General features: G+C 36.2%; 3 protein-coding genes across 8 annotated transcripts; all 3 read left to right on the plus strand.

Annotated features, from left to right (window-relative positions):
• The first annotated feature begins 2,382 nt into the window (after positions 1 to 2,382).
• On the plus strand, positions 2,383 to 20,674 carry LOC143448528 (membrane metallo-endopeptidase-like 1). Of its 3 annotated transcripts, none has more exons than XM_076948321.1 (10): positions 2,383 to 2,525; positions 16,597 to 16,682; positions 16,883 to 16,984; positions 17,081 to 17,210; positions 18,732 to 18,800; positions 19,117 to 19,278; positions 19,652 to 19,732; positions 19,931 to 20,136; positions 20,217 to 20,378; positions 20,537 to 20,674. In XM_076948321.1, exons 1-8 carry the CDS (start codon positions 2,453 to 2,455, stop codon positions 20,110 to 20,112), a joined length of 885 nt encoding a protein of 294 aa, XP_076804436.1. In that variant the 5' UTR covers positions 2,383 to 2,452; the 3' UTR covers positions 20,113 to 20,136; positions 20,217 to 20,378; positions 20,537 to 20,674. The 3 variants fall into 3 exon arrangements, with proteins under 3 accessions (XP_076804436.1, XP_076804434.1, XP_076804435.1); XM_076948319.1 differs by lacking the exon at positions 2,383 to 2,525 and adding an exon at positions 16,286 to 16,435; XM_076948320.1 differs by lacking the exon at positions 2,383 to 2,525 and adding an exon at positions 16,286 to 16,435 and having other exon boundaries at positions 20,221 to 20,378.
• LOC143448525 (membrane metallo-endopeptidase-like 1) lies at positions 2,651 to 10,693 on the plus strand. Of its 3 annotated transcripts, none has more exons than XM_076948313.1 (17): positions 2,651 to 2,770; positions 2,969 to 3,070; positions 3,163 to 3,292; positions 4,355 to 4,450; positions 5,372 to 5,533; positions 5,765 to 5,845; positions 6,024 to 6,229; positions 7,578 to 7,739; positions 7,903 to 8,159; positions 8,338 to 8,560; positions 8,750 to 9,033; positions 9,154 to 9,307; positions 9,446 to 9,604; positions 9,672 to 9,737; positions 9,851 to 9,952; positions 10,028 to 10,104; positions 10,305 to 10,693. In XM_076948313.1, exons 2-17 carry the CDS (start codon positions 2,972 to 2,974, stop codon positions 10,411 to 10,413), a joined length of 2,367 nt encoding a protein of 788 aa, XP_076804428.1. In that variant the 5' UTR covers positions 2,651 to 2,770; positions 2,969 to 2,971; the 3' UTR covers positions 10,414 to 10,693. The 3 variants fall into 3 exon arrangements, with proteins under 3 accessions (XP_076804428.1, XP_076804429.1, XP_076804430.1); XM_076948314.1 differs by having other exon boundaries at positions 2,696 to 2,836; XM_076948315.1 differs by lacking the exons at positions 2,651 to 2,770; positions 2,969 to 3,070; positions 3,163 to 3,292 and adding an exon at positions 3,754 to 3,781.
• An 840-nt stretch (positions 20,675 to 21,514) lies between the features above and the next one.
• Positions 21,515 to 23,925, plus strand: LOC143448527 (endothelin-converting enzyme homolog). 2 transcript variants are annotated; one of them, XM_076948317.1, is made up of 7 exons: positions 21,515 to 21,801; positions 22,426 to 22,579; positions 22,706 to 22,864; positions 23,045 to 23,110; positions 23,206 to 23,307; positions 23,501 to 23,577; positions 23,787 to 23,925. In XM_076948317.1, the coding sequence occupies exons 1-7, from the start codon at positions 21,524 to 21,526 to the stop codon at positions 23,890 to 23,892; spliced, it is 942 nt and encodes a 313-aa protein (XP_076804432.1). In that variant the 5' UTR covers positions 21,515 to 21,523; the 3' UTR covers positions 23,893 to 23,925. The 2 variants fall into 2 exon arrangements, with proteins under 2 accessions (XP_076804432.1, XP_076804433.1); XM_076948318.1 differs by lacking the exon at positions 23,501 to 23,577.
• The last annotated feature ends 26 nt before the right edge of the window (positions 23,926 to 23,951 follow it).

Raw genomic sequence — 23,951 nt, forward strand, 5'->3', positions numbered from 1 at the left:
GGTGAACTAACTCTTGCAGAAAACATTGCTGACAACGGCGGCAATGTAAAACATAGTTCGTTGTCATAACGTTCTTTTGGACAATTTCATCAATCTACAGTGAACTGCGATGTAAACGTTTGTGAAGGTGGATAACACGACCAGCGCAAGTGAATGCCTTCTACGCCTGACTGAGAAATCAGATCATTTTTCCGGTTGGTTTTTACAGCCGCCCTGTTATGATGTATTGTAGACCGGTATTCGGTACCAGTATACCCTCAGGCATTGAAGCGTACATAACACACGCGGTGACTTTAACACGTGTTTCCTTCTTTCTATTTCTATAAGTGTAGCTTTTGAGGAAAAGTGAGAGCTTTTTGCTTCTTCGAACCAACAAACAAACGAAATGATCAATGACCACACCTGAAGTACTTCACAGCAGTCATCTTACAACACATGTTTTTTACGTAGATAACGCATGGATTCGACAACGTTGGTGGCCAGTTTGACAAATACGGAATCCTATAAAACTGGTGGAGCCGTACCTCGCAGCTTAATTTCTTACATAATATAACTTGTATTGTAGACTAATATTCGGCAGTTAAGTGGGATCTGGCAGATGGTCGTAATGTAAGCTTAATAAGAATGTTGAAAGAGCAACTTGGTACGGTAACAAACAAGTTATTTTAACCTTGCAATTGACAGATAAACGGCAAGCAAACCACCCATGAGAACCTTGCAGACAATGCCGCAATTCGACAAGCATAAGTTTTAAATGAAATTTTAACAAAACCGGTACTGTATGTAAAACATTGGTGTGTGTAATGTTAATATATTTGTATTTTGAAGTATTTTAGTTTGCTGATATGAAACTTCATTCATGTTTCCTTCAAAAAATTACTTTCATTTTCAAGAATAAAAACTCCAATTATGAATTTCCAATAATTTGGAAAAGCTTACAATTGCAAGAGAGGTGATGATGCCATGTATCCCCAGCAAGCCGATATATGTAAAGTATGGTCACCACCTGATCAGATACTTTTGACAAGGCAACTGCTCTGTGTATTGCACTGTATATATCATCGTTGAACCGGCACCTGCTAGAAATTTTCAAAACAATGCAAAGGCATCGAAAAAGACTTATTTCACCAACCTTTAACAAAATTGCATATCTGGGAACAGCAATAATGAGTAGGTTTAAATAAGACTGTGATCTCGTTAATGAAATAAAAACATCGTCAAAGAAAAAGTTGTAAGAGGCCATAAGTTTGATTATACACAATAGGAAAGTTAAAAATTATTCTAAATATATGGTTACAAATAATGCTTACAGCTGTCAGGTTGTCCACTATTGTATGCAGCTGGGTAAAACGTTAAAGGTTTTGATCACTTGCCCCCAGACAAATAATAAAAATCTTGAAACGTGCTTGCTCGATTCATTGCTACTTGTATGTAGTATTTCGGAAATTTTCTTTACTTTGGAGATAACTTTCAGTTAAACAAAATTTACTTACACTGTATGAAGCTTTGTCAGGGTTATAAAAAGGACTATCCGAATGTTTCTTTAATGATAAATTATAATAAATTTTGCTCCCCTCTTGAATTCATTATTTCTACTGTCAAGTACGAACACAGTGACAGCCAGTGTTGTAGATGAAACCACAGCCCGTGTTAAGAAAACTTGGATAGTGGTCAAACTACGTAACAGACCAAGTAGGCAACTTGTCTAAAATCGCTTGGTTGTCTAGGCTACAAACTCTACATCGTGTGCGTTCGCAAACAAAAGTGTAAGATATTCGTTTTAAGGTAAACGCTTAAAAGTAATCAAAACCAACCGACTCGAAACAAGTCGAATCGTTCGAAACATTGAAAAGTTTCAAATCCATTCTTTGAAAAGAATGACTCGAGTCATTGTAGGACTCCGGTAAATATTGCAGCGAACCCTGAAAACAATGAAAATGCCCGCGTACAAGACAACAATATCAGCACAAATACATTTTTATGCTCCAATAGAATCAAATTGGTTATTCTTTGAAGTGAAACATGATTTGATATAAAAGAATGGATTACCTGGTTAAAGTTATAGGATGAAAATTACAGCGTTACACAAAACTTAAAGTCAACAAAAAAACAATTTGATTCTTTCAAAAAGGAGAAAAATCATTATTTTTCACGCTTGTGTTTAGTAGAATCACCAGAATAATTATAATAGAAAAAGTAGGCAATAGCAAGCGCAATCCATAATCACATAAAATTGTTAATTGAATATTACGGCACAACCACAAAAAAGTTAAGCTTAGCATTAGCTGTCAGTGCAAAATCAGGAGAATGCCTTCAGGTTTAAATAATCTGGCCATTTTTGCTTTGCGAGAAAAAGTTAATAAAGCGAACTGAAGCTTGGGCAGAAAGTTTATAAATAGAGAAGGCAACGCACGGAAGCTCAATACAAAATAATTTATTTTAGATGTAGAATATGAAGATGTTAGGCGAAATTCGCAAATACGTGTTTTTTTGCGCAGTTTGCTACATTGTTAAGTCTGCTGTAGGTGAGTAAAACAAGCAACTAAGAGAGGTTATTACTTTACAAATGGGACCAAAAACCGTTGTTTTAATGTTGATGTCAATAACATAAAATAACACCGCTATATCTATTATAAGAGCGAGTGGATAGTTTTAATCATGTGTTGATTAATTATAATTCATAGGTAAGATCTGCTGGGATTGTCCTCCTTCTAAAACCAAAGAAGAATGTGACGATAGAGGTCGCCTTGTAGAATGCAACGATCCTGGGGTGAAAACGATAAACCATTTTTGAAGTTCCTTGAAACAACCAGTATAATACCAAATTTAAAGAAAAGTAAAATCAGTCATGCATGCATCATCCTTTTCCCTTACTAACTTTAAATCATCTATTGTGATGATACGTGACGTAACTGATTTCAAGGAGTTTGAGAATAACGCTTACAATAATCGCAATGCAAAATTCTAGGCAATGTGTCAGATTCAAGTTCGATACGGAGGTTGGGGAAACGACCCAATGGTGAAAAAATCTTGCAAAAAGAGATATGCTTGCAAAAATGATTATCGCCAGGTAAAATCGTTACATCGAGAAAAGTCGACTTTTGTCTAATTTACTGACATCGTTATATAATCGTGGCAACCAAATTGTTTGAAATTGCATAGAACTTTCGCAACGCTGGAGGAAAATATGGTTCAACATTACAATGCAATGGAGGCCCGCCTACCTCGGTCTGTACATGCTGCTGTTCCAAGGATCTGTGTAATAAAGATTCTTGGGAATGCAAACCAAGAGGTAACCATAGTACTTAACTCTTGTCAAGAGTAGTAGTATAGTCTATAATTGCTCGCGAAAAGAAATCACAGCTGTTAAATTGCTCAAATACAGAAGCATATAGTCGAGTGGAAAGAACTCGAGTCAGAGACTCGACTCCGACTCGAGTTACTTTTTCAAATACTTGATATCAGTCTTTTTCTAAGAAAGTGAATAAATGACTTGAATCGAGACTGTAGCCTACTTGAAACGACCCGACTTGACTCGGGTCGTTTCTTTATATTACGTTTTAACATTCAGATAAAACGATTCTCTATCAGTTGGTCCAAACACATGAAATTGAAGGGGCAAGTCCTGAAACAACTTGGCCTTAAATCAAAGAGTATCAGTCAGTAAATAAAATGGTGAAATAATTTGTGCTGATATGTACTGGTTCAGTAGTTATTGTCATAAATAAGTGGCAAAAAACGCAAATTGGACTTGAAGTTAATAAAACCAGTGATGACAAGAGTAAGACATGACTTGATATTAAAGTTTAAAAAATAACACTAAGTATTTATCATTACACAATCAAACCCGGAAGTAAACACTTCTCCTTTGGCGATGAACGCACGGAAGGGTTATAATACTATACCACATACTTTTAAGCTATATCTAATATTGACATCTTATTGATAAGTTACTGTTAAACCCGGAAAGTGCTCGGAATGATTAGTGTCAGCCCAGTTTATTAATAAAAAGAATATTTCTTTATAAAACTATGCCCCATGTTTTTATGGGAACCTACTTTGCTACAAGTCTATGGCAAGATCTTCGTTTGAGTTTTACAAAACAGTGTATAAAGTTAATGAAAGATTTTGCTAAGCCTACGAACTATCTATAGGGTTTTAACCAGGATTTCAATTTAACTGGATATCTGAGGTTGATGTTTCTATATAAAGAAAGTAACTTTAACCAAGAAAAAGTCGGTAAAGCGAAAGTCAGCATCACAATTTTGTCGTATTTAATGTGTTTGAAAATAGCCACAGTATACTTTTTGTGAGGACCCAAACTTTTCTATTAAAAGTTTAAAATGGATTTCAGGCACGGTTGTAACCACCCTGCCACCTCCAAAATCAACGACCACTGCAGGAGAAACTCAGAGTGAAATCTGCGAAAGTCCGGCTTGTGTTACTGCAGGTGAGTGTAATTGAAAAAAGTCTTGTTCTTAGATTTGCTTGGAAAGGCGATTCCAGAATAATTGTGCCCAAACGCTTGCCGTTGTCAACGGAAGTTTGCAATAACGATTTTACGAGCTGTTTGCATAATTTTTGTAAAGAAGACACAAGAAAAGTGTTTCTTTTTAATATTGAAGCAATGATGTTCGCCATGGAGACTGTTTACACAAAAATTAAAAATAGCGTCGATACTAAGTCGTAAATTTGATGGAAGCGTTTCGCATTAACCCTGTCTAGAAAAGCAATTTAAGCACAAATTTAAGCGCTATACTGAAAAGCAAAGTTTCTTGATAAAGCAGATATGGACATTCATTGATCACTTGCGAGTGATCCACAAGTAAGATTAAGAAATACGCATTGACAACACTTAACACAATTAACCCTTAAGAAGGCGTCAAACACCTAAAACTATGACCTCTATGATTTTGTTGGACTCTTACGTAGGGCTTTAAAAAACCTATTTAGACCAATCAGAAGGCAGTGTGTTTGGTGTTGCTTTCTAGCCTGGGAATTACCCCAGCAGTTGGCGTGCTTCAATGTCCCAGGTCGCGTGCAAAATTACAATAAAACTTAGCATGAAAGTAGCTAAAATTGGGTTTTTAGGCCAAAACTTCTAGGGTTTATTTTGGGCTTCTGTTAAACAAATTTTAATCATGGTTTTTCGATGGTATTATATGAAATGGTAAACCAAATCATACTAAACTGACATGCAAAATTTCAGAGAGCCCCATGAAGGATTTTTCGAGAAATTTGTCATTTAGTAAACTCAATGTATAATAAAACAAACGTTTTTATGACATTTTTGGTGTTCGACGCCTCTTTAATGTGTTTTGTCCTGTGCGGACAATAATTGGTATTTATTTTATTTTCATACATGTTCAAGCATCACGGATATTGAACGCAATGAATCGAGACGCGGATCCGTGTAACGATTTCTTCGAATATGCTTGCGGCACCTGGAACGTGGACCACATCATTCCCGATGATCAGTCATCCGTATCCACCTTCAACACGCTGCGTGATGACGTGTCTAAAGTTCTTAAAAGTTAGCATATTAAAAGTGCACTGTGTACAGCATAATTAAACTAAAATTTGTAACACAATATATTTGCAATGCAAGAGAACATACATATAAAATCTATGTAGATCATTTGCAACTTAAAATACTTAACTTTATAAAATACTGCAAGTATAATGCCGTATTAAATATCTTGTTCGTTTAAACGGCCTTTTCAGGCAAGTCTTACGTGTTAAAATGCGATATTTCTTATATAAGCTGTTCTGGAAAGACCTTCCAATGGCGACCGGGATTCAGTTGTTAAAGCAAAAAACTTCTATGCTTCGTGCATGAATACAAGTATGTGAATTGCGAACTTTTTTCTTGAACTAGTTAAAAAAAATACTTTTCCATGCTGCAGTATATCATGAATGGATAAATTCTAATAAAGATGTTAAGGACCACCCATAACCAATATTGATAATTAATATAAGTTCGCCATTACTCAAAGGAAAAGAGATATCTCCTGTGTTTTTAGGTGTTATTGACACGCTCGGTGTAGATCCAGTGAAGGCATTGATCACTGAAATGGGCGGTTGGCCGGTGATTGGTGATCCATTTGATAGCTCTGCTTTCAATTTTGAAGACACGCTCGGTAAATTTAGGTCTGTGTATGGCACCTACGGTATCATGTCCAGTTGGGTCAGCGCTGACGACAAAAATTCATCGGTCAACATATTTCAGGTCAGTTATTTGGCTTTATTTTTACGATTTGTACAAAGTATCCATCACACAGTTTAGATAATATTTTTACTTTGAATATTGTCGTTAAAAAACTCATATAAAATAGGTTTCGCACAGCTAGACTCGACTCATTCCACGCCGTGCTCAGTTCAATTTCGTTAATGCTTCACTGTCAGCTTCATACAAAGGAGCGACAGAAGTAAATATAAAAAACCAAAGCATCAATTAACTTATCAACATAGCATCAGCACCCAACACAATTTTAGAACTTTGAATGGTATGCGAGCCAGTATCATCCAATGTAAAGAAAAGGTACTGATGAAATGACTATAATTTATCGTGTTTGTCATTATTGACGTCAGGGGGCTGTAAATTGGTAAAAAATGAAAGAATAGCTAAAAGTATGAAAAGCTTGACGTGTGGAAAACATTTACGTAACCTCTCCTAATATGTTCAGCAAAGCAAACATTGCACGGTGTGGCTGATACAACAGGATCGTAAATCATAAATCCATTTTAAAATCAATTACCGTTTCTAACGAAAAAAAATAATCTTCCCAATTGGCGGTTAGCAAAATTTTTCAATTTCAAAAGAAAAAAGAAGGAAATAAAAATCAACCAAAACAAAAATGGCACCTTTCACATTCCAAGAATAAAGGAATGAGATCGAAAAATTTCTATATTGCATATTACGCCTATAGCTATGCTTCTCAGATAGTGCAAAGTATATACGGTTTATCCATCACGTGTAGCACCCTGACAAACGCAATAGATCAGATACTCGGCCATTATGAGATAGGAAAACGTTCCTGAAAGCATTCTTTATTCATTTTATGTCACAATGTTGACTTCCACAGAGTAACGACCTATTTGCACAATTGCAATAGTTGTAGCCAAAAGCAAACCTTGCTACCACAGAGCTTTAGCTTGAGCTGTGTTATAAGTTTGAACTGCAAATATTAATTTTGGTTCTCCAATCAGATAGACATCGTAGAATAAAGTGAAAAAATGCCCTAACCGGTGCACAAGTTTTCCTGTGACGTAGTCAAGTCGGTTTGTAAATACAAAACAAAAACAGAGAAAAAAACTATGAACGGGATCTAATCTATGTAAATATGATTTTGATCACGTATTAGCACGCTATTGTAACGTACCATGCCGCCTTATCCCCGATTCAACAAAAACTCGTTGAACGGAGTTGTTAAATTTATCACTGACTAATTAAAACGTCGAATGCAAAGAAAAAACCATGAAATATATTACTCATTTACTTACAGCAAATAATACCAGACCGTAGTGAAACAAGCAGCTAACATAATCAGCAGGTCTAATTTTCCTCAAATTTTTAGATGGACCAACCTAGCCTTGGAATGCCGGACCGTGATTACTACCTCAACGAAGACACTCGTGACAAAACTGAGCCTGGTTATAGACAATTTATGATTAACTTCATGACAATGATCGCAGGTTCTTCGGCCGACTCTACAAAAATTGCAAATGTCTCTGATGAGGTAAGAAGGCTTTGCGTCATTCCTATAAGTGCTGCTATGTGTGAAATGTGATTTTGAAAATAGTAGATTTTCAAAGACAAAAACATTTTTTTATAATTCCGTTTTTGTTAAAGCCACTAAATAACTTTTTCAAATACGACTTATAGAAATCGTACATTTTCAGATCATCGATTTGGAAACCGAGCTAGCTAAGGCGATGGCCCCAGATAGCGAGCGACGAGACACCTTTGCAATCTACAACAGACTGACACTAACGGAGCTGAGCACTAATGTTTCAGGCGATATTGATTGGGTTCAATACATGAATAAAGTGCTTGAGGTAACTGATGGTCCGCTCACTGCTACTGCTGATGAAGAAATCGTTATCTACGATCCCGAGTATCTCAAGAACGTGACATCCATAATTAACAGCAGATGGGAGTAAGTTAACAAATCAAAGTTTAAACTGATTAGAACAAGTTTTGCAACAAAACTGTTTCTTTTCTTTGTCGTTTTTATTTTAGGCGAGTGTAAATTTTTAACAAGTCGACTTCAACACCTTTAACTGACGTATGCTGTTTGGCTCTACAATATTCTAAAAATTCCATCCGTTGTTTAGGCTTGTTCAAAACTATCTGGTTTGGCGAGTTCTGAAAGATAGAGTTAGCTACATGAGTGCGGATCTGAGAGAAACAAGAGCGCCATACACTGAAGCTGTATCAGGAACAACTTCGGAGGAGGCGAGGTGGCTGACATGCAGCGACACCACCGAGGGATACTTTGAGATGCCGGTCGGGTCGCTTTTTGTGGAGGAAGCTTTCCCGGAAAAAAACAAGGCAGTGGTAAGACAAATGTAAAGTAATATTCTATTCTCAACCTAAGAAGTTTTTGCGATATAACAAGCCAGTTTGAACAGAATTAAATTAGTCAAATCGTATCAAAAGTTAATTACTATATTTTTCGATATATTATTGAAATTCACAAAGTTTCAGACCCATTAAAATTTTGAACTCAATTTGTTTGTCTTCTAGACCTTGGAAATGGTGGAGAACATAAGAGTCGCTTTCAAAGGGTTCCTGCCCGCAAACGACTGGATGGATGACCAGACAAAGTCAGCTGCTGAAGTCAAAGCTGATCAAGTGACACCGATCATCGCTTATCCTGATTATATCTTGGACGCGTCAGATCCGAAGATGGACAACGATTATGACATGATAATCACACCGAACGAATACTTCAAAAGCATCCAAGAGTTGGTTGTTTGGGGAAATAAAAATTCATTTGGCAAACTCCGAGAACCCATTGATTTCACCGAGTGAGTAGGCTACTGCATGCATACCATTAAGGTGCAGCTAAGTCATTAATTACCACGACAGCTCTCTCTGAACATCCTGTCGTGGTTAATAATGTCTCCTTTACGCTCGTACGTGTTTAGATGGATAACCGGACCAGCCATTGTAAATGCTTTCTATTCGCCGTCAAGAAATCAAATCGTATTTCCGGCCGGTATTTTGCAACCACCCTTCTACGACGCAGGGCAACCTAATTCTATGAATTATGGTGGAATTGGAATGGTCATCGGCCACGAAGTGAGTCATCGTTGCAGTTGCAATCATTATTCGTTAATTTGGAAAGTCGGTCTGTAAGCGTTAGAGAAAAGTAAACGGTTCAACAAACGAGAAACCTTGAGTAAAGTAAAAATTGCAACAAAATATACTTTTACCAAGATCACTCACGGATTTGACGATAGCGGCTCGCAATATGATGGGCACGGCAACCTGAATAACTGGTGGACCGATTCATCAAAAGAGAATTTCAACAACAAGTCTCAGTGCATGATTGACCAGTATTCGTCTATGACATGGGCAGTGGCGGATAATCGAAATGTATGTGGAGCACAATTGTAATTAAAAGACATATTAGCGATGTTAAATATCGACTTTATACTTGTAGCTGAATGGTGAACTGACCCTTGGAGAAAACATTGCTGACAACGGTGGTATAAGAGAAGCATATACTGTAAGCCAAATTTTCCAAACTATATTCAAACTATTGCAAATATTTGTGTCAATTATGAAAAAACTTTATTTATAGTTAATTTTTGGTCTATTTCTACCTTATTTACCATACAGGCTTATAAAACATGGCAATCCCAAAATCCTCAAGGTGATCTGAGGTTACCTGGATTAGGAAACTTCACACAAGATCAATTATTCTTCCTCGGATACGGTCAGGTAAAGCTTTGCTTTGATCAAACGAATTGTTACCTTTTGCAAAAGTAAGTCAGTTGTCTCCGTTCAAAAATGCAGGTGTGGTGCGGCACATACAAAGAAGCATATGCCATTAGATTGCTCACAACTGACCCTCATAGTCCTGGAGAGTTCAGGTTCGTAAAGTCTCAACAATGAAAAAAATGCGTTTTAAACTAATTAGTTTGACCCATTGAAACATAATGTAAAGAAAGCATGATCAAATGGATCATATCAATTTCCAAGACAAAGCAAAGATTTCAAATTAGTAAGCTAAATCTTCTGTAGGTTATGTTAATACAATTAGGCTACTCACGAAAAGTATTCTCTTTATCAGAGTTAACGTACCGAGCATGAATTTCCCTGAGTTCGGTGAGGCTTATGGTTGCCAGAAGGGTAAAGATGGAATGTATCCAAACCCAGAAGACACGTGCCGAGTTTGGTGATTAAATGAAAAAATTGATACTGACAAAACAGATGGACGGTAAAAGACGGGCCCTGTAAATACAACACTGTTTCAGATTTTTTCATCTATCATTCCATATAATCGTTTCATGTTTAATTTATATACAGTATTTTGATAACATTGAACTAACTTCACGAATTCGTTCCACGTCACCCTATGCAATATGCATTTTAAATCTGCAGTAATCTGATGTCTGGTAATTTTCACTTGTATTCTAGCGTTTTGCAAATCAAGTTTTTAATAAAAGGCGTTTTGCGAAGTATCGGTTTTTCTTTCAGGTCGGGAAGAAAAAATTGAAAAATAATTGAAATTGAAAATTAATCCAATAAAATTTGCTAAGCGAAATCTTGGCAGTATTTATCATAGCACAATATTAAAGGGGTAAATTAATTTACAGTAAGTATCAATATAGTGATCATTCGTTTCTTAAGACCAGCAGTAACGTACTGCAAATTCAGATGAAGCCTTAAATCGAGTGCAAGGCGCCCAGTTTTATAAAAAGATCACTTTGTAACTTCGCAAATAAAAAGTTGCTTTAGAGTTTAGACAGTTGGAGTGCAGCAATAAAGGTAAGTTTTGAAGTTATACAAACAATTTGTGTTGCCTGTCTGTATATTTTGCTATGTACATTACATTATTAACTATTGTGAAACAGGTAAGTTTTCGTTTCGTTTCATTTCATTTCATTTCTGAAATAATGATACCATACATGTAATTACTAATTACGAGTTACGATATAATTTTAGCATATCAAACAAATTACCTGTAGAAGACATTTCTATATGGGGAAGATAAATTGCGAGAAGGCATTCGATAAAACTATAGAGAAAGTGCCAAAAAGCGCTTGTTTGGTGCGTGGTAAATGAAAATATGTCAATAAGGTAATATTTTTGCTTTTAAAGTAGATGTCTGACGGTTTTAGCAGAAACTATACGCAAGTTGTGTTTAAGAAGATTATTCGCAAATCATAATCTTGAAAGCGTGTGATTGGTGGTTGTTGATCTAACGCCAAAAGACTTACATCAACTGTGTAAGATTAAACCTTTTAACTATAAACAAGCGGAACAGCTTTGACCACCTGGTCACCACCTGATCAGATACTTTTGACAAGGCAACTGCTCTGTGTATTGTACTGTATATATCAGCGTTAAACCGGCGCCTGCCAGAAATTTTCAAAACAATGCATATGACATCGAAAAAGACTTATTTCACCAACCTTTAACGCAGTGCATATATCTGGGTAACAGTAATAATGAGTAGGTTTAAGTAAGACCGTGATCTTGTTAATGAAATAAAAACACCATGAAAGAAAAAGTTGTAAGAGGCCATAAGTTTGATTATACACAATAGGAAAGTTACACATTATTCTAAATATATGGTTACAAATAATGCTTACAGCTGTCAGGTTGTCCACTATTGTATGCAGCTGGGTAAAACGTTAAAGGTTTTGATCACTTGTCCCCAGACAAATAATAAAATCTTAAAACTTGTTTGCTCGATTCATTCCTACTTTAAATATGCGATGCGATGGAAAAATAGTATTTTGGCAAGTTCCTTTACTTTGGAGATAACTTCCAGTTAAACAAAATTTACTTACAGTGTATGAAGTTTTATCAGAGTTATAAAAGGACTGTCCGAATGTTTCTTTAATGATTAATTATAATAGAGTTTGCTCCACACTTGAATTCATTATTTCTACTGTCAAGTACTGACACAGTGACAGCCAGTGTTGTAGATGAAACCACAGCCCGTGTTAAGAAAACTTGGATTGTGGTCAAACTACGTAACAGACCAAGTAGGCAACTTGTCTAAAATCGCTTGGCTGTCTACATTGTGTGCGTACGTAAGAAAACTCGGATAGTGTCCAAGTGTAAGATATTCGTTTTAGGGTAAACGCTTAAAAGTAATCAAAACCAACCGACTCGAGACAAGTCAATTCGTTCGAAACATTGAATAGATTCAAATCCATTCTTTGAAAAAAATGACTCGAGCCATTGTAGGACTCCGGTAAATATTGCAACGAACCCTGAAGACAAAGAAAATGCCCGCGTACAAGACAACAATATCAGCACAAATACATTTTTATGCTCCAATAGAATCAAATTGTCTATTCTTTGAAGTGAAACATGATTTGATATAAAAGAAGGAATTACCTAGTTAAAGTTATAGGGTGAACTAACTCTTGCAGAAAACATTGCTGACAACGGCGGCAATATAAAACATAATTTGTTGTCATAACGTTCTTTTAGACAATTGCATCAATCTACAGTGAACTGCGATGTAAACGTTTGTAAAGGTGGATAACAGGACCAGAGCGCAAGTGAATTCCTTCAACGCCTGACTGAAAAATCAGATCATTTTTCCGGTTGATTTTTACAGCCGCCCTTTTATGATGTATTGTAGACCAGTATTCTCTGAAGAAGTACTTCACAGCAGCCATCTCAACACACATGTTTTTTACGCAGATATCGCATGAATTCGACAACGCTGGTGGCCAGTTTGACAAATACGGAAACCTATAAAACTGGTGGAGCCGTACCTCGCAGCTTAATTTCTTACATAATATAACTTGTATTGTAGACTAATATTCGGCAGTTAAGTGGGATCTGGCAGATGGTGGTAATGTAAGCTTGATAAGAATGTTGAAAGAGCAACTTGGTACGGTAACAAACAAGTTATTTTAACCTTGCAATTGACAGATAAACGGCAAGCAAACCACCCATGAGAACCTTGCAGACAATGCCGCAATTCGACAAGCATAAGCTTTAAATCAAACTTTAACAAAACCGGTACTGTATGTAGAAATCTGGTGTGTGTAATGTTAATATTTGTATTTTGAAGTATTTTAGTTTGCTGATGTACAACTTCATTCATGTTTCCTTCAAAAATTTATTTTCATTTTCAAGAATAAAAACTCAAATTATGAATTTCCAATAATTTGGAAAAGCTTACAATTGCAAGAGAGGTGATGATGCCATGTATCCCCAGGAAGCCGATATATGTCAAGTCTGGTGACCACCTGATCAGAATCTTTTGACAAGGCAACTGCTCTGTGTATTGCACTGTATATATCAGCGTTGAACCGGCGCCTGCCAGAAATTTTCAAAACAATGCAAAGGCATCGAAAAAGACTTATTTCACCAACCTTTAACAAAATGCATATCTGAGTAACAGCAATAATGAGTAGGTTTAAATAAGACTGTGATCTCATTAATGAAATAAAAACATCGTCAAAAAAAGTTGTAAGAGGCCATAAGTTTGAATATACACCACAGGAAAGTTACACATTATCCTAAATATAAGGTTACAAATAATTAAATCCCTTACAGCTGTCAGGTTGTCGACTATTGTATGTAGCTGGGTAAAACGTCAAAGGTTTTGATCACTTGCCCCAAACAAATAATAAAAATCTTGAAACGTGCTTGCTCGATTCATTGCTACTTGTATGTAGTATTTCGGAAATTTTCTTTACTTTGGAGATAACTTTCAGTTAAACAGAATTTACTTACACCGTATGAAGTTTTATCAGAGTTATAAAAGGACTGTCCGAATGTTTCTTTAATGATAAATTATAATAATTTTGCTCCACTCTTGAATTTATCATTTCTAAAGTCAAGTACTGACACAGTGACAGCCAGTGTTGTAGATGAAACCACAGCCCGTGTTAAGAAAACTTGGATTGTCGTCAAACTACGCAACGGACCAAGTACGCAACTTGTCTAAAATCGCTTGGTAATTGTCTACATCGTATACGTTCGTAAACAAAAGTGTAAGATATTCGTTTTACCTAAACGCTGACGTTATCAAAACCAACCGACTCGAGACAAGTCGAATCGTTCCAAACATTGACTAGATTCAAATCAATTCCTTGAAAATAATGACTCGAGTCATTGTAGGACTCCGGTAAATATTGCAGCAAACCCTGAAGACAAAGAAAATGCCCGCGTACAAGACAACAATATCAGCACAAATACATTTTTATGCTCCAATAGAATCAAATTGGCTAATCTTTGAAGTGAAGCATGATTTGATATAAAAGAAGGAATTACCTGGTTAAAGTTATAGGGTGAACTAACTCTTGCAGAAAACATTGCCGACAACGACGGCAATATAAAACTAAGTTTGTTGTCATCCCTTTTTTTTAGACAATTGCATCAAGCTACTTTGAACTGCGATGTAAACTTTTGTGCAGGTGGATAACAGGACCAGCGCAAGTGAATGCCTTCTACGCCATACTGAGAAATCAAATCATTTTTCCGGTTGGTTTATTACAATCGCCCTTTTATGAAGTTGGTCAACCTAATTCTATAAACTACCCCAGCATTGAAGCGTACGTAACACACGAGGTGACTTTAACACGTGTTTCCTTCTTTATATTTCTATAAGTGTAGCATATGTGGAAAAGTGCGAGCATTTTGCTGCTTGGAACCAGCAATCAAACGAAATGATCAATGACCACATCCGAAGTACTTGAAAGCAGCCATCTCAAAACACATGTTTTTTACACAGATAACGCATGGATTTGACAACGTTGTTGGCCAATTTGACAAATACGGAAACAAATAAAACTGGTGGAGCCGTACCTCGCAGCTTAATTTCTTACATAACAAAAACTTGTATTGTAGAACAGTATTCGACAGTTAAGTGGGATCTGACAGATGGTGGTAATGTAAGTTTGACCACAATGTTGAGAGAGCAACTTGGTACGGTAACAAAACCTTGGAATTAACAGATAAACGCCACACAAACTGCCCACGACAACATTGCAGATCAATGCCGCAATTCGACAAACATATGGCGTAAGTTTTAAATCAAACTTTATCAAAACCGGTACCGTATGTAAAACTCTGGTGTGTGTAATGTAAATATATTTATATTTATTTATATTTTGAAGTATTTTAGTTTGCTGATATGCAACTTCATTCATGTTTCCCTGAAAAATTTAATTTCCTTTTCAAGAATAAAAGTTCCAGTTATGAATTTCCAAAAATTTGGAAAAGTTTACAATTGCAAGAGAGGTGATGATTATAGACCAGTCAGTGACTAAGAGCCTCATTTCTTACTGTTAACCGCAAAATGCCACATCATACACATTGGCACACATGATTTGTCAACTTCAGACTTTTCAAAGTGATCAACTTGTGCTTGCGAACTTCAGTCCCTTTCGGAAATTCTCGGTCTATGTTGGCATGGTGTGCGCTGATGTGACGCTGAAGATTTGAAGCTTTAAATTGCGCTAATGACGCTTGGCATATAAGGAAGAATGGCTTTCCATTACGTTCAGCAAAAAAATATAAAATCTCCCACTCGGTTAAAAACGTGTTCATCCTCATATTATCGTTTTGCTGCGCATTTTTTCCCTGCCATTTTGAGTTAAATAAACTAATACTTAGCCATACGAAGCAGTTGAATTAAAAAATCTCAGCCAAAGTTGACTTAAGCATATTCATGCGAGTTATAAGGTACCAGCTAAAAAACGCAATAATAACAACCTGAACGAAAGAGCCGCATAATACCGGGCAAAGAGCGGCGGGTTGGCCAGGCCTGTTATAGAGCATCATAAAACTTAAAGTAAACAAAAAACAATTTGATTGTTTCAAAAAGGAGAAAAATCATTATTTTTCACGCTCGCGTTTAGTAAAATCACCAGAATAATAGGTAATGTAGATTATAGCAAACGCAATCAGTAATCACATAAAATTGTGTTGAAATTGTTACTTGAATATACCGCACAACCACAAAAAAGTTAAGCTTAGCATTACCTGTCAGTGCAAAAACGGGAGAACGCCTTCAGGTTTAATTATTCTGACCATTTATGCTTTGCGAGAAAAAGGTAATAAAGCGAAATGAAGCTTGGGCAGAAAGTTTATAAATAGAGAAGGCAACGCATGGAAGCTCAATCCAGAATAATTTGTTACAGATGCAAAATACGAAGATGTTAGGCGAATTTCGCAAATACGTATTTTTATGGGTAATTTGCTACATTGTAAAGTCTGCTGTAGGTAAGTAAAACAAGCAACTAAGAGAGGTTATTACTATACAAATGGGATCATAAACCGTTGTTTTAACGTTAATATCAATAACATAACAGAATACCGGTATATCTATTATATAAGAGCGACTGGATAGTTTTAATCATGTGTTGATTAATTATAATTTCCAGGTAAGACCTGCTGGGATTGTCCTCCTTCTAAAACCAAAGAAGAATGTGAAGATAGAGGTCGCCTTGTAGAATGCAACGATCCTGGGGTGAAAACGATAACTCATTATATTAAAGTTCCTTGAAACAACCAGTATAATACCAAACTTAAACAAAATTAAAATCAGTCATGCATGCACCATCCTTTTCCTTTACTAACTTTAAATTATCTATTGTGATGATACGTGACGTAACTGATTTTAAAGAGTTTGAGAATAACGCTTACAATAATCGCGATGCAAAATTCTAGGCAATGTGTCAGATTCAAGTTCGATACGGAGGTTGGGGAAACGGCCCAATGGTGAAAAAATCTTGCAAAAAGAGACATGCTTGCAAAAATGATTATCGCCAGGTAAAATCGTTACATCGAGAAAAGTTGGCTTTTTGTCTAGTTTACTGACATCGTTATATCCTAATCGCGTCGACCAAATTGTTTGAAATTGCATAGAACTTTCGCCACGCTGGAGGAAAACATGGTGCAACATTACAATGCAATGGAGGCCCGCCCACTTCGGTCTGTACATGCTGCTGTTCCAAGGATCTGTGTAATAAAGATTCTTGGGAGTGCAAACCAAGAGGTAACCATAGTACTTACCGCTTGTAGAGAGCAGTAGTATAGTCTATAATTGCTTGCGGAAAGAAATCACAGCTGCTAAAGTTCTCAAACACAGAAACATGTAGCAGAGTGGTAATACCTCGAGTCAGAGACTCGTCTCCAACTCGAGTTGCTTTTTCAAAGACTTGAATTGAGTGTTTTTCTAAGAAAGTGTATAACTGATTTGACTTGAATCGAGACTGTAGCCTACTTGAAACGACCCGACTTGACTCGGTTCGTGTCTTTTTATGAAGTTTTAGCATTCAGATAAAACGATTCTCTATCAGTTGGTCCAAATTAACTCATTAAATTGAAGGGGCAAGTCCTAAAACAAGTTGGCCTGAAATCAAAAAGTAGCGGTCAGTAAATATAATGGTGAAAGAATTCGTGCTGATATGTACTGGTTCAGTAGTTATTGTCATAAATAAGTGGCAAAAAACGCAAATTTGTCGCTTAATTATGACAGAGGTGACGATTCGTATCGCGTCACAATAAAAGCACAAACAGATGACGTACTTGTTTAAATGAATTAGGAACAGAATGTTTCCTGGGACAGACAAGTAAATAGTAAAAGGTGTAATTATAGCGTTCTTAAGTGTATAACATTTTGCGATAAATAGGCCCAAACTATATAACCGTTGGTGTATTTGTACTAGTTGTAAATGCTAATCTACAGAGCAGTTCAGTCTTGGCTGTTGGCTCTGGCTTGATCCGGTAACTGCGCTAAAAACAATGATGCTTTACCAGTTCGCAAATTTGTCCAGAAATTTCACAGATGAAATGAATCATGCATCATGAAATTTCTTTGCTGACAATAAACATTATCTGCCAATAATCAACAACCTATTGAGATGTATTCTATACAAAACGCGTTAGTTAGCTAGCTAGCTATATAACCTAATACAAACCCCAGTTATCAGGCACATCGTTTGTACATTGTGACGTTATTTTGACCGATACCCTTGCTCATAACAAGAGGCCAAGTTTGCGATACAATTTTGGCAAAAACGGCTTATCCACTACATAGTATTAAATGTTTTTTGATTAATAAACGCTTAATAAAATTTTTAATAATCCTAAAGGTTTCTACTTGACAAAAATGGTATTTTTGCTTGGTTTCGAATCTCAATTTACTCGAGTCTTATTTACCAAATATCTCCACTTGACTTGAGCCTTAAATGGTAAATGACTTAACTTGCGACTCTGGCATATTGACAGTCGTAATGACTCGAGACGGCAGCTTGGCTCGACTCCGACTCAATCCACGTTCATCAAAGATTCCACTTGAATTGAGTCTCTTTTTAGTAAATTAAAAAAATACATAAAATTTTTAACTTGACTCGAGTCAGTATTTAAAAAAAACTTACTTAAACCTTTCACTTTACTAATACAGTATATCATAATTATTATACAGCACATAGTATCTATTTCATTATTTCATGAACACTAAAAACGCATTCAATAAGTTAATAATATATATAATTGGATTAAACAAATTACACAGCAGCAGTTTCAAACATCAGAAGAGAGACCCAAGAACAAGTATGCGAAACGCCGGACTGCGTTAGAGCAGGTAAAACGACTTTGTGCTTTGGCTATAATCATTAGAGTACGTATTGTAAATTACATCAAAACAACAAAAGTTGGTCTGATAACTTGAACTTAATTAATAATTAATGTCATACAAATCACAAAGCATATAAGCTACAGCTTACCTTAAACCAATGTACTTGATAATGTTGCAAAGCTACAGTGAAACTTCAATAGACAATAACTTTGCTCGTAATTAGATTTTCTGTTTTCGATAAGAATCAAAACTTTTGGTAGCTCATTTTTCATCGAACAAGGCATTATACTTTTGCATAAAATTATATTCACGTTTTTTTAAGCTGCCCGCATATTTAGCTACATGGATCGAGATGTTAATCCGTGTGAAGATTTCTACGGTTACGCGTGCGGAGGTTTTATCAGAGATCGGATCATTCCTGACGACCGGCCAAGAGTATCCATTTCAACAGAATTGGATAACACAAATAGACAAATACGAAAACGTAAGTACACTAGCAATCATTTTAATACGAAGAAAGCGTTACAGGGTTTTGTAAGTGAAATATAACAACAGAAAGTGCAATAAGTAGCCTACATTTTTTGAACTGACGGCTTGAAGCTTTATATACGTCGCGGCAACCGCAAAACAATCAACCGAAGAACACAGACTGAAAATATAAATATTGCTATACAGTCTACGTCTCTACGACTATACCGTAAAAGTTGCTTTTCAGCTTAAAAATATGAAAAAGATTAAGTTTTGGTTGGAACAAGTTCTCTTGCAGTAAAAGCATATTAATCTCAATTTTCAAGGCCGGGAGATATTATTTTATTTAATCTAAACACATTTAAGTTGAATAAATATTCTATATCAAGGCGTTTTGGAAACACGTTCCGAAGACGATCGAGATTCAATTAAGAAGGCGAAAGAATTTTACGCTTCGTGCATGAATACAAGTAAGCATAAAGACAACATGGTTTAAAACATTCCGTATAAAGATCATATGTACCATATACATTTAGCGCTGCCACGCAGGTTTTATAGCTTACTTATTCCTTCTTTGGTACTTAAACCTTATAGTAACAGTTATTACAAAATGTCTCTCAACAAATAATTTTTAAAGTGCAACACACAAAAATATCCACAACATTTAGCAAAACTCGATTCCCTCGGTGTGGAACCTGTACTGGAGCTCATCAAGCAAATGGGAGGTTGGCCGGTGATCGGTGATTCTTTTGATAGAGATTCCTTCAACTTGGAAAAAACGTTAGGCGCATTCACTTCTGGTTTTGGCAGTACAGCAATCTTATCGGCTTGGGTGGGGCAAGATAGGTAAAATTTTACCGTAAACATTTTCAAGGTAACTTGTTATACGAAGATGTTGCGTTCCGAATTAGCTTTGTACAAGGTAACCTTATAAATTCAAAACAACAATCATAGGTAGGTAAGCCCGATCTTGGACTAACCGATCGCAAATACTATTTGGATGATGGTTTAAGACAAAAAACACATCCTGGTTATCGCAAGTTTATGTCTGACTTTATCACAATGGTTGCTGGTGACAAGGCAAATTCTGAGACAACCAAATCTGTTGTTGATCAGGTGTGTTAATCTTGAGTAACCAAACATATCAATGTCAAACAAAAACATCGAAAAGTCCGCACGACTAATTCATGTATGGCCTATTTAAAGTGAAAAGAAAATTCCACATCGACAAATTAAATTATAAGCAATTATACAAGCTCAGGTTTTATTCACAGATTGTCCAGTTAGAAACCGATATTGCACGAGCAATCGAACTAAAAAACGAAACTGGAAATTTTACTAGCGGCTATAACAAGGTGTCGTTACAAGAACTTGCGAACGAGGTTCCTGGTCTAAACTGGACAGATTACGTCAACGCAGTTATGTCTGCAACGGCTATTACGGTGGACGCCGATGAAAAGATTGTAGTTTACGACATGAACTACGTGAAAAGCTTTGTTGGGATCATAAATGGAAAATACGAGTGAGTTAAACACCGAGGCTGGGTATTTGATTTATATATTAGGCTAATTGACTTTTTGATTATACTTCTTTTAAGATTACTAGTGGGCTATACATCTGTTCACTGTTCGACGGCCTGCACCGTACGTCAGGCATGGTTTTGTTGCCGTATAAAGGGCTATCCCAATGAGGATCCAAAAGGAAATTTAGGGCAACCAAAGCAGCATAACTTATAAAAAAAAACTTTTAAGCGTTGCTACAAATTAGACAGTAGTGCCGAAATAAAAACATTATGATTAAAACAACCAGAGGTTTTTCGTTATATGTCGACAGAAACTTACACCAAACATGCAGCGACTATAGTACACTAATTGAAGACAGTATTAATACAGTACATCTGTCATTGCAATAAAATACATATTTTTTTGCAGACTGATTCATAACTACCTCATATGGAGCGTTCTTCAATCCAGGATAATCTACATGAGCTCGAACCTAAGGGAGACACACCACCCGTTCAGAAAAGCTTTGCATGAATGCATGGTACAACAGTCGAGGCGGCGCGATGGAAATACTGCTTAGACGACACGGAGAAATTTTTTTACATGCCAGTCGTTACCCTTTTTGTATCAAAAACTGTTTCTAAAAATAAGAAGAATATGGTAAGTGAGCCCAGTAACTAGACCTATACTGATGTTTTGATAATGTATACCTACTGCATAAGCTTCAGGCTGATAAATTTTTACGCAAAGGTCGAGAAAATGGTCGAAAATCTGCGGCAAGCATTTCGTAAAATGCTAGCCACTTACAAGTGGATCGACCGACAAACAAGAAACATAGCAATCGAGAAGCTTGAATTTATGAGGGCAGTATTGGCCTACCCAGATTACATTATTGACAAGTCTAATCCAAAACTCGATTATGACTACGAAGATGTGGTTATCGAGCCAAATCAATTCGTGAAAAATATTCAAACAATGATCGCTTGGAAAACGAAGGAAGAGCTTGGCAAATTGAATACTGCTGTGGATTTCAACGAGTAATGAGTGATTTGAATTTTAGCTAGCTACATTTTTAATCAATCTTGTCGAAGTGCTTTGGCTGTTATAGCTTATAAATGTAGGTCTTAGGCATATGTGGGCAGTATCGCGGTACTATAGTACCGAATTACTGTACTGCGGTCTTTTTTCAGTATCGATACCGGTACCGTCGGTACTTTATTTCAAAAGTACCGAAACTCGGTACCGAATTACTTTTTTCAAGAAACGTTAGTCGGTTCCGGCACACGGTATTTTTCACGTGACTGTTTCATAATTTTAACAAGTATGTTTTCAAAAATACATGTTATTGATTCCTTAATACCAATTTTAGCAGCTGTATATATTTTTTAATCTAGAAATGTCAAGTAAACATGCAAACGATTAACGTCATATATCTTTTGATTTGAAGTAGCCTTTACCGGGGACATAATAGTGGCAAACATTGCATTTGCAGCAACATCTTTTACACAAATAGTACCGGTACCAAACTATTTTTTTTAAATAGTGCTGAATACCAGAACCGTCAGTTTATTATTTTCCCAAGTACCGGTACCGTTACCGACGGTACTTGCAAAATACCGACAGCCCACCTCTGTTCGTAAGCTACTTTACTGCTTTACTAGATCGATTTTTGGGCCAACTGTAGTGAATGCTTATCACAGTCCGTATAAGAACCAAATCAATTTTCCTGCCGCCATAATGCAGCCGCCGTACTTTGACATCGGCCAACCAACTTCCATGAACTACGGAGCAATCGGGAGCATAATCGGTCACGAGGTTCGTTTTAGATTAGCCTATTTGGAAGGTAAATAAATTAATTTAACAAAACACTCTTCTTTTTTTATGAAACTTTCGTGCATAACACATAAAATTATAAACACGATACTTGAAACGCTTGTACAGATAAGTCATGGATTTGATGACATTGGAGGGACTTATGACAAAAACGGAAACATCAATAACTGGTGGACCGAGAAATCAAAGAATAATTTTAAGGAAAGAGCGCAGTGTATTATCGACCAATACTCAGCCATACGGCTGTTCCCGTATATAGACCAAAACGTAAGTTGAATAAAAAGTTAACAGCTTGATACCGTTAATGCGCACTTGGAACTACATGTACTGTAAAAGTTAATTTCTTGATGCCAGAGTCTGTTGTCAACTGTCAACGTTCTTATACTGCAACAATTGTTGTAGAATGTAGATAAAGCTATATTGACGTGATATATCAAACGTTTTTAGTTAAACGGAAAACGAACTGCTGAGGAAAATATTGCAGACAATGGCGAACTTTGGCAAGCCTTCATGGTGATTATTTGATTGTGCTGACGTATTATGATTGTTACTATCACAGTACTAAACTGCCAATACTATGGTGCAACATTTTCACTGTCGTTTCATAGGCGTACAAACAATGGCAAGTTAAAAATCCTCAAGGTGATCTTCGACTACCAGGATTTGGCAACTTCACACAGGATCAATTATTCTTTCTCGCTCACGCTCAGGTACCAATATACCGATGAGTTAGATTTTAATTTCTCAAAATAAATAATTACAAACGATGACCAAGTTCAGCTGTTATGAGCTATCGCAACGTAGCGTTTACGTAAAATTTCTTATTTAATGTCCAAGATTCTTCTTGATTGCAATTTCAAAACATTTAAGTTTAACAAATTGCAATGTAAACATCTTTCATAGACACATTGCCAAATTGACACACGGCAATTTTCATTACACATCATACTATATGAAAAACATATTCCAGGAAAATACAGGTTAGTTCATTGTTAGTAGTACGCAATCCACTAGAAAAAACGAGACCATAAATGTAATTATTTTAGCAGCAATAAACTGTACTTACAGCGAGGTATCGTAAAGACTTGTGAAACTAACAGAAAGACGAAGGCATCTATTTTCTTTAGCATTAAAACCTAATCTATGCTAAGTGTAACCTTGTACATTTACACGTCTTTTGTGTTTACAGGGTTGACATTCCCAACATGAACATTCCCGCATTCGGAAAAACGTACAACTGCAAAAGAGGCGTTGATAGAATGTATCCTAACAAAAATACTTGCAGAGTTTGGTGATCAATAAAAGAACCAGCAAGAGCTTTCTAAAGATTTTTATCGTAGTTCATAGGCCTAAT

Source organism: Clavelina lepadiformis, chromosome 3 (genome assembly GCF_947623445.1).
Source record: "Clavelina lepadiformis chromosome 3, kaClaLepa1.1, whole genome shotgun sequence".
NCBI lineage: Eukaryota > Metazoa > Chordata > Ascidiacea > Aplousobranchia > Clavelinidae > Clavelina > Clavelina lepadiformis.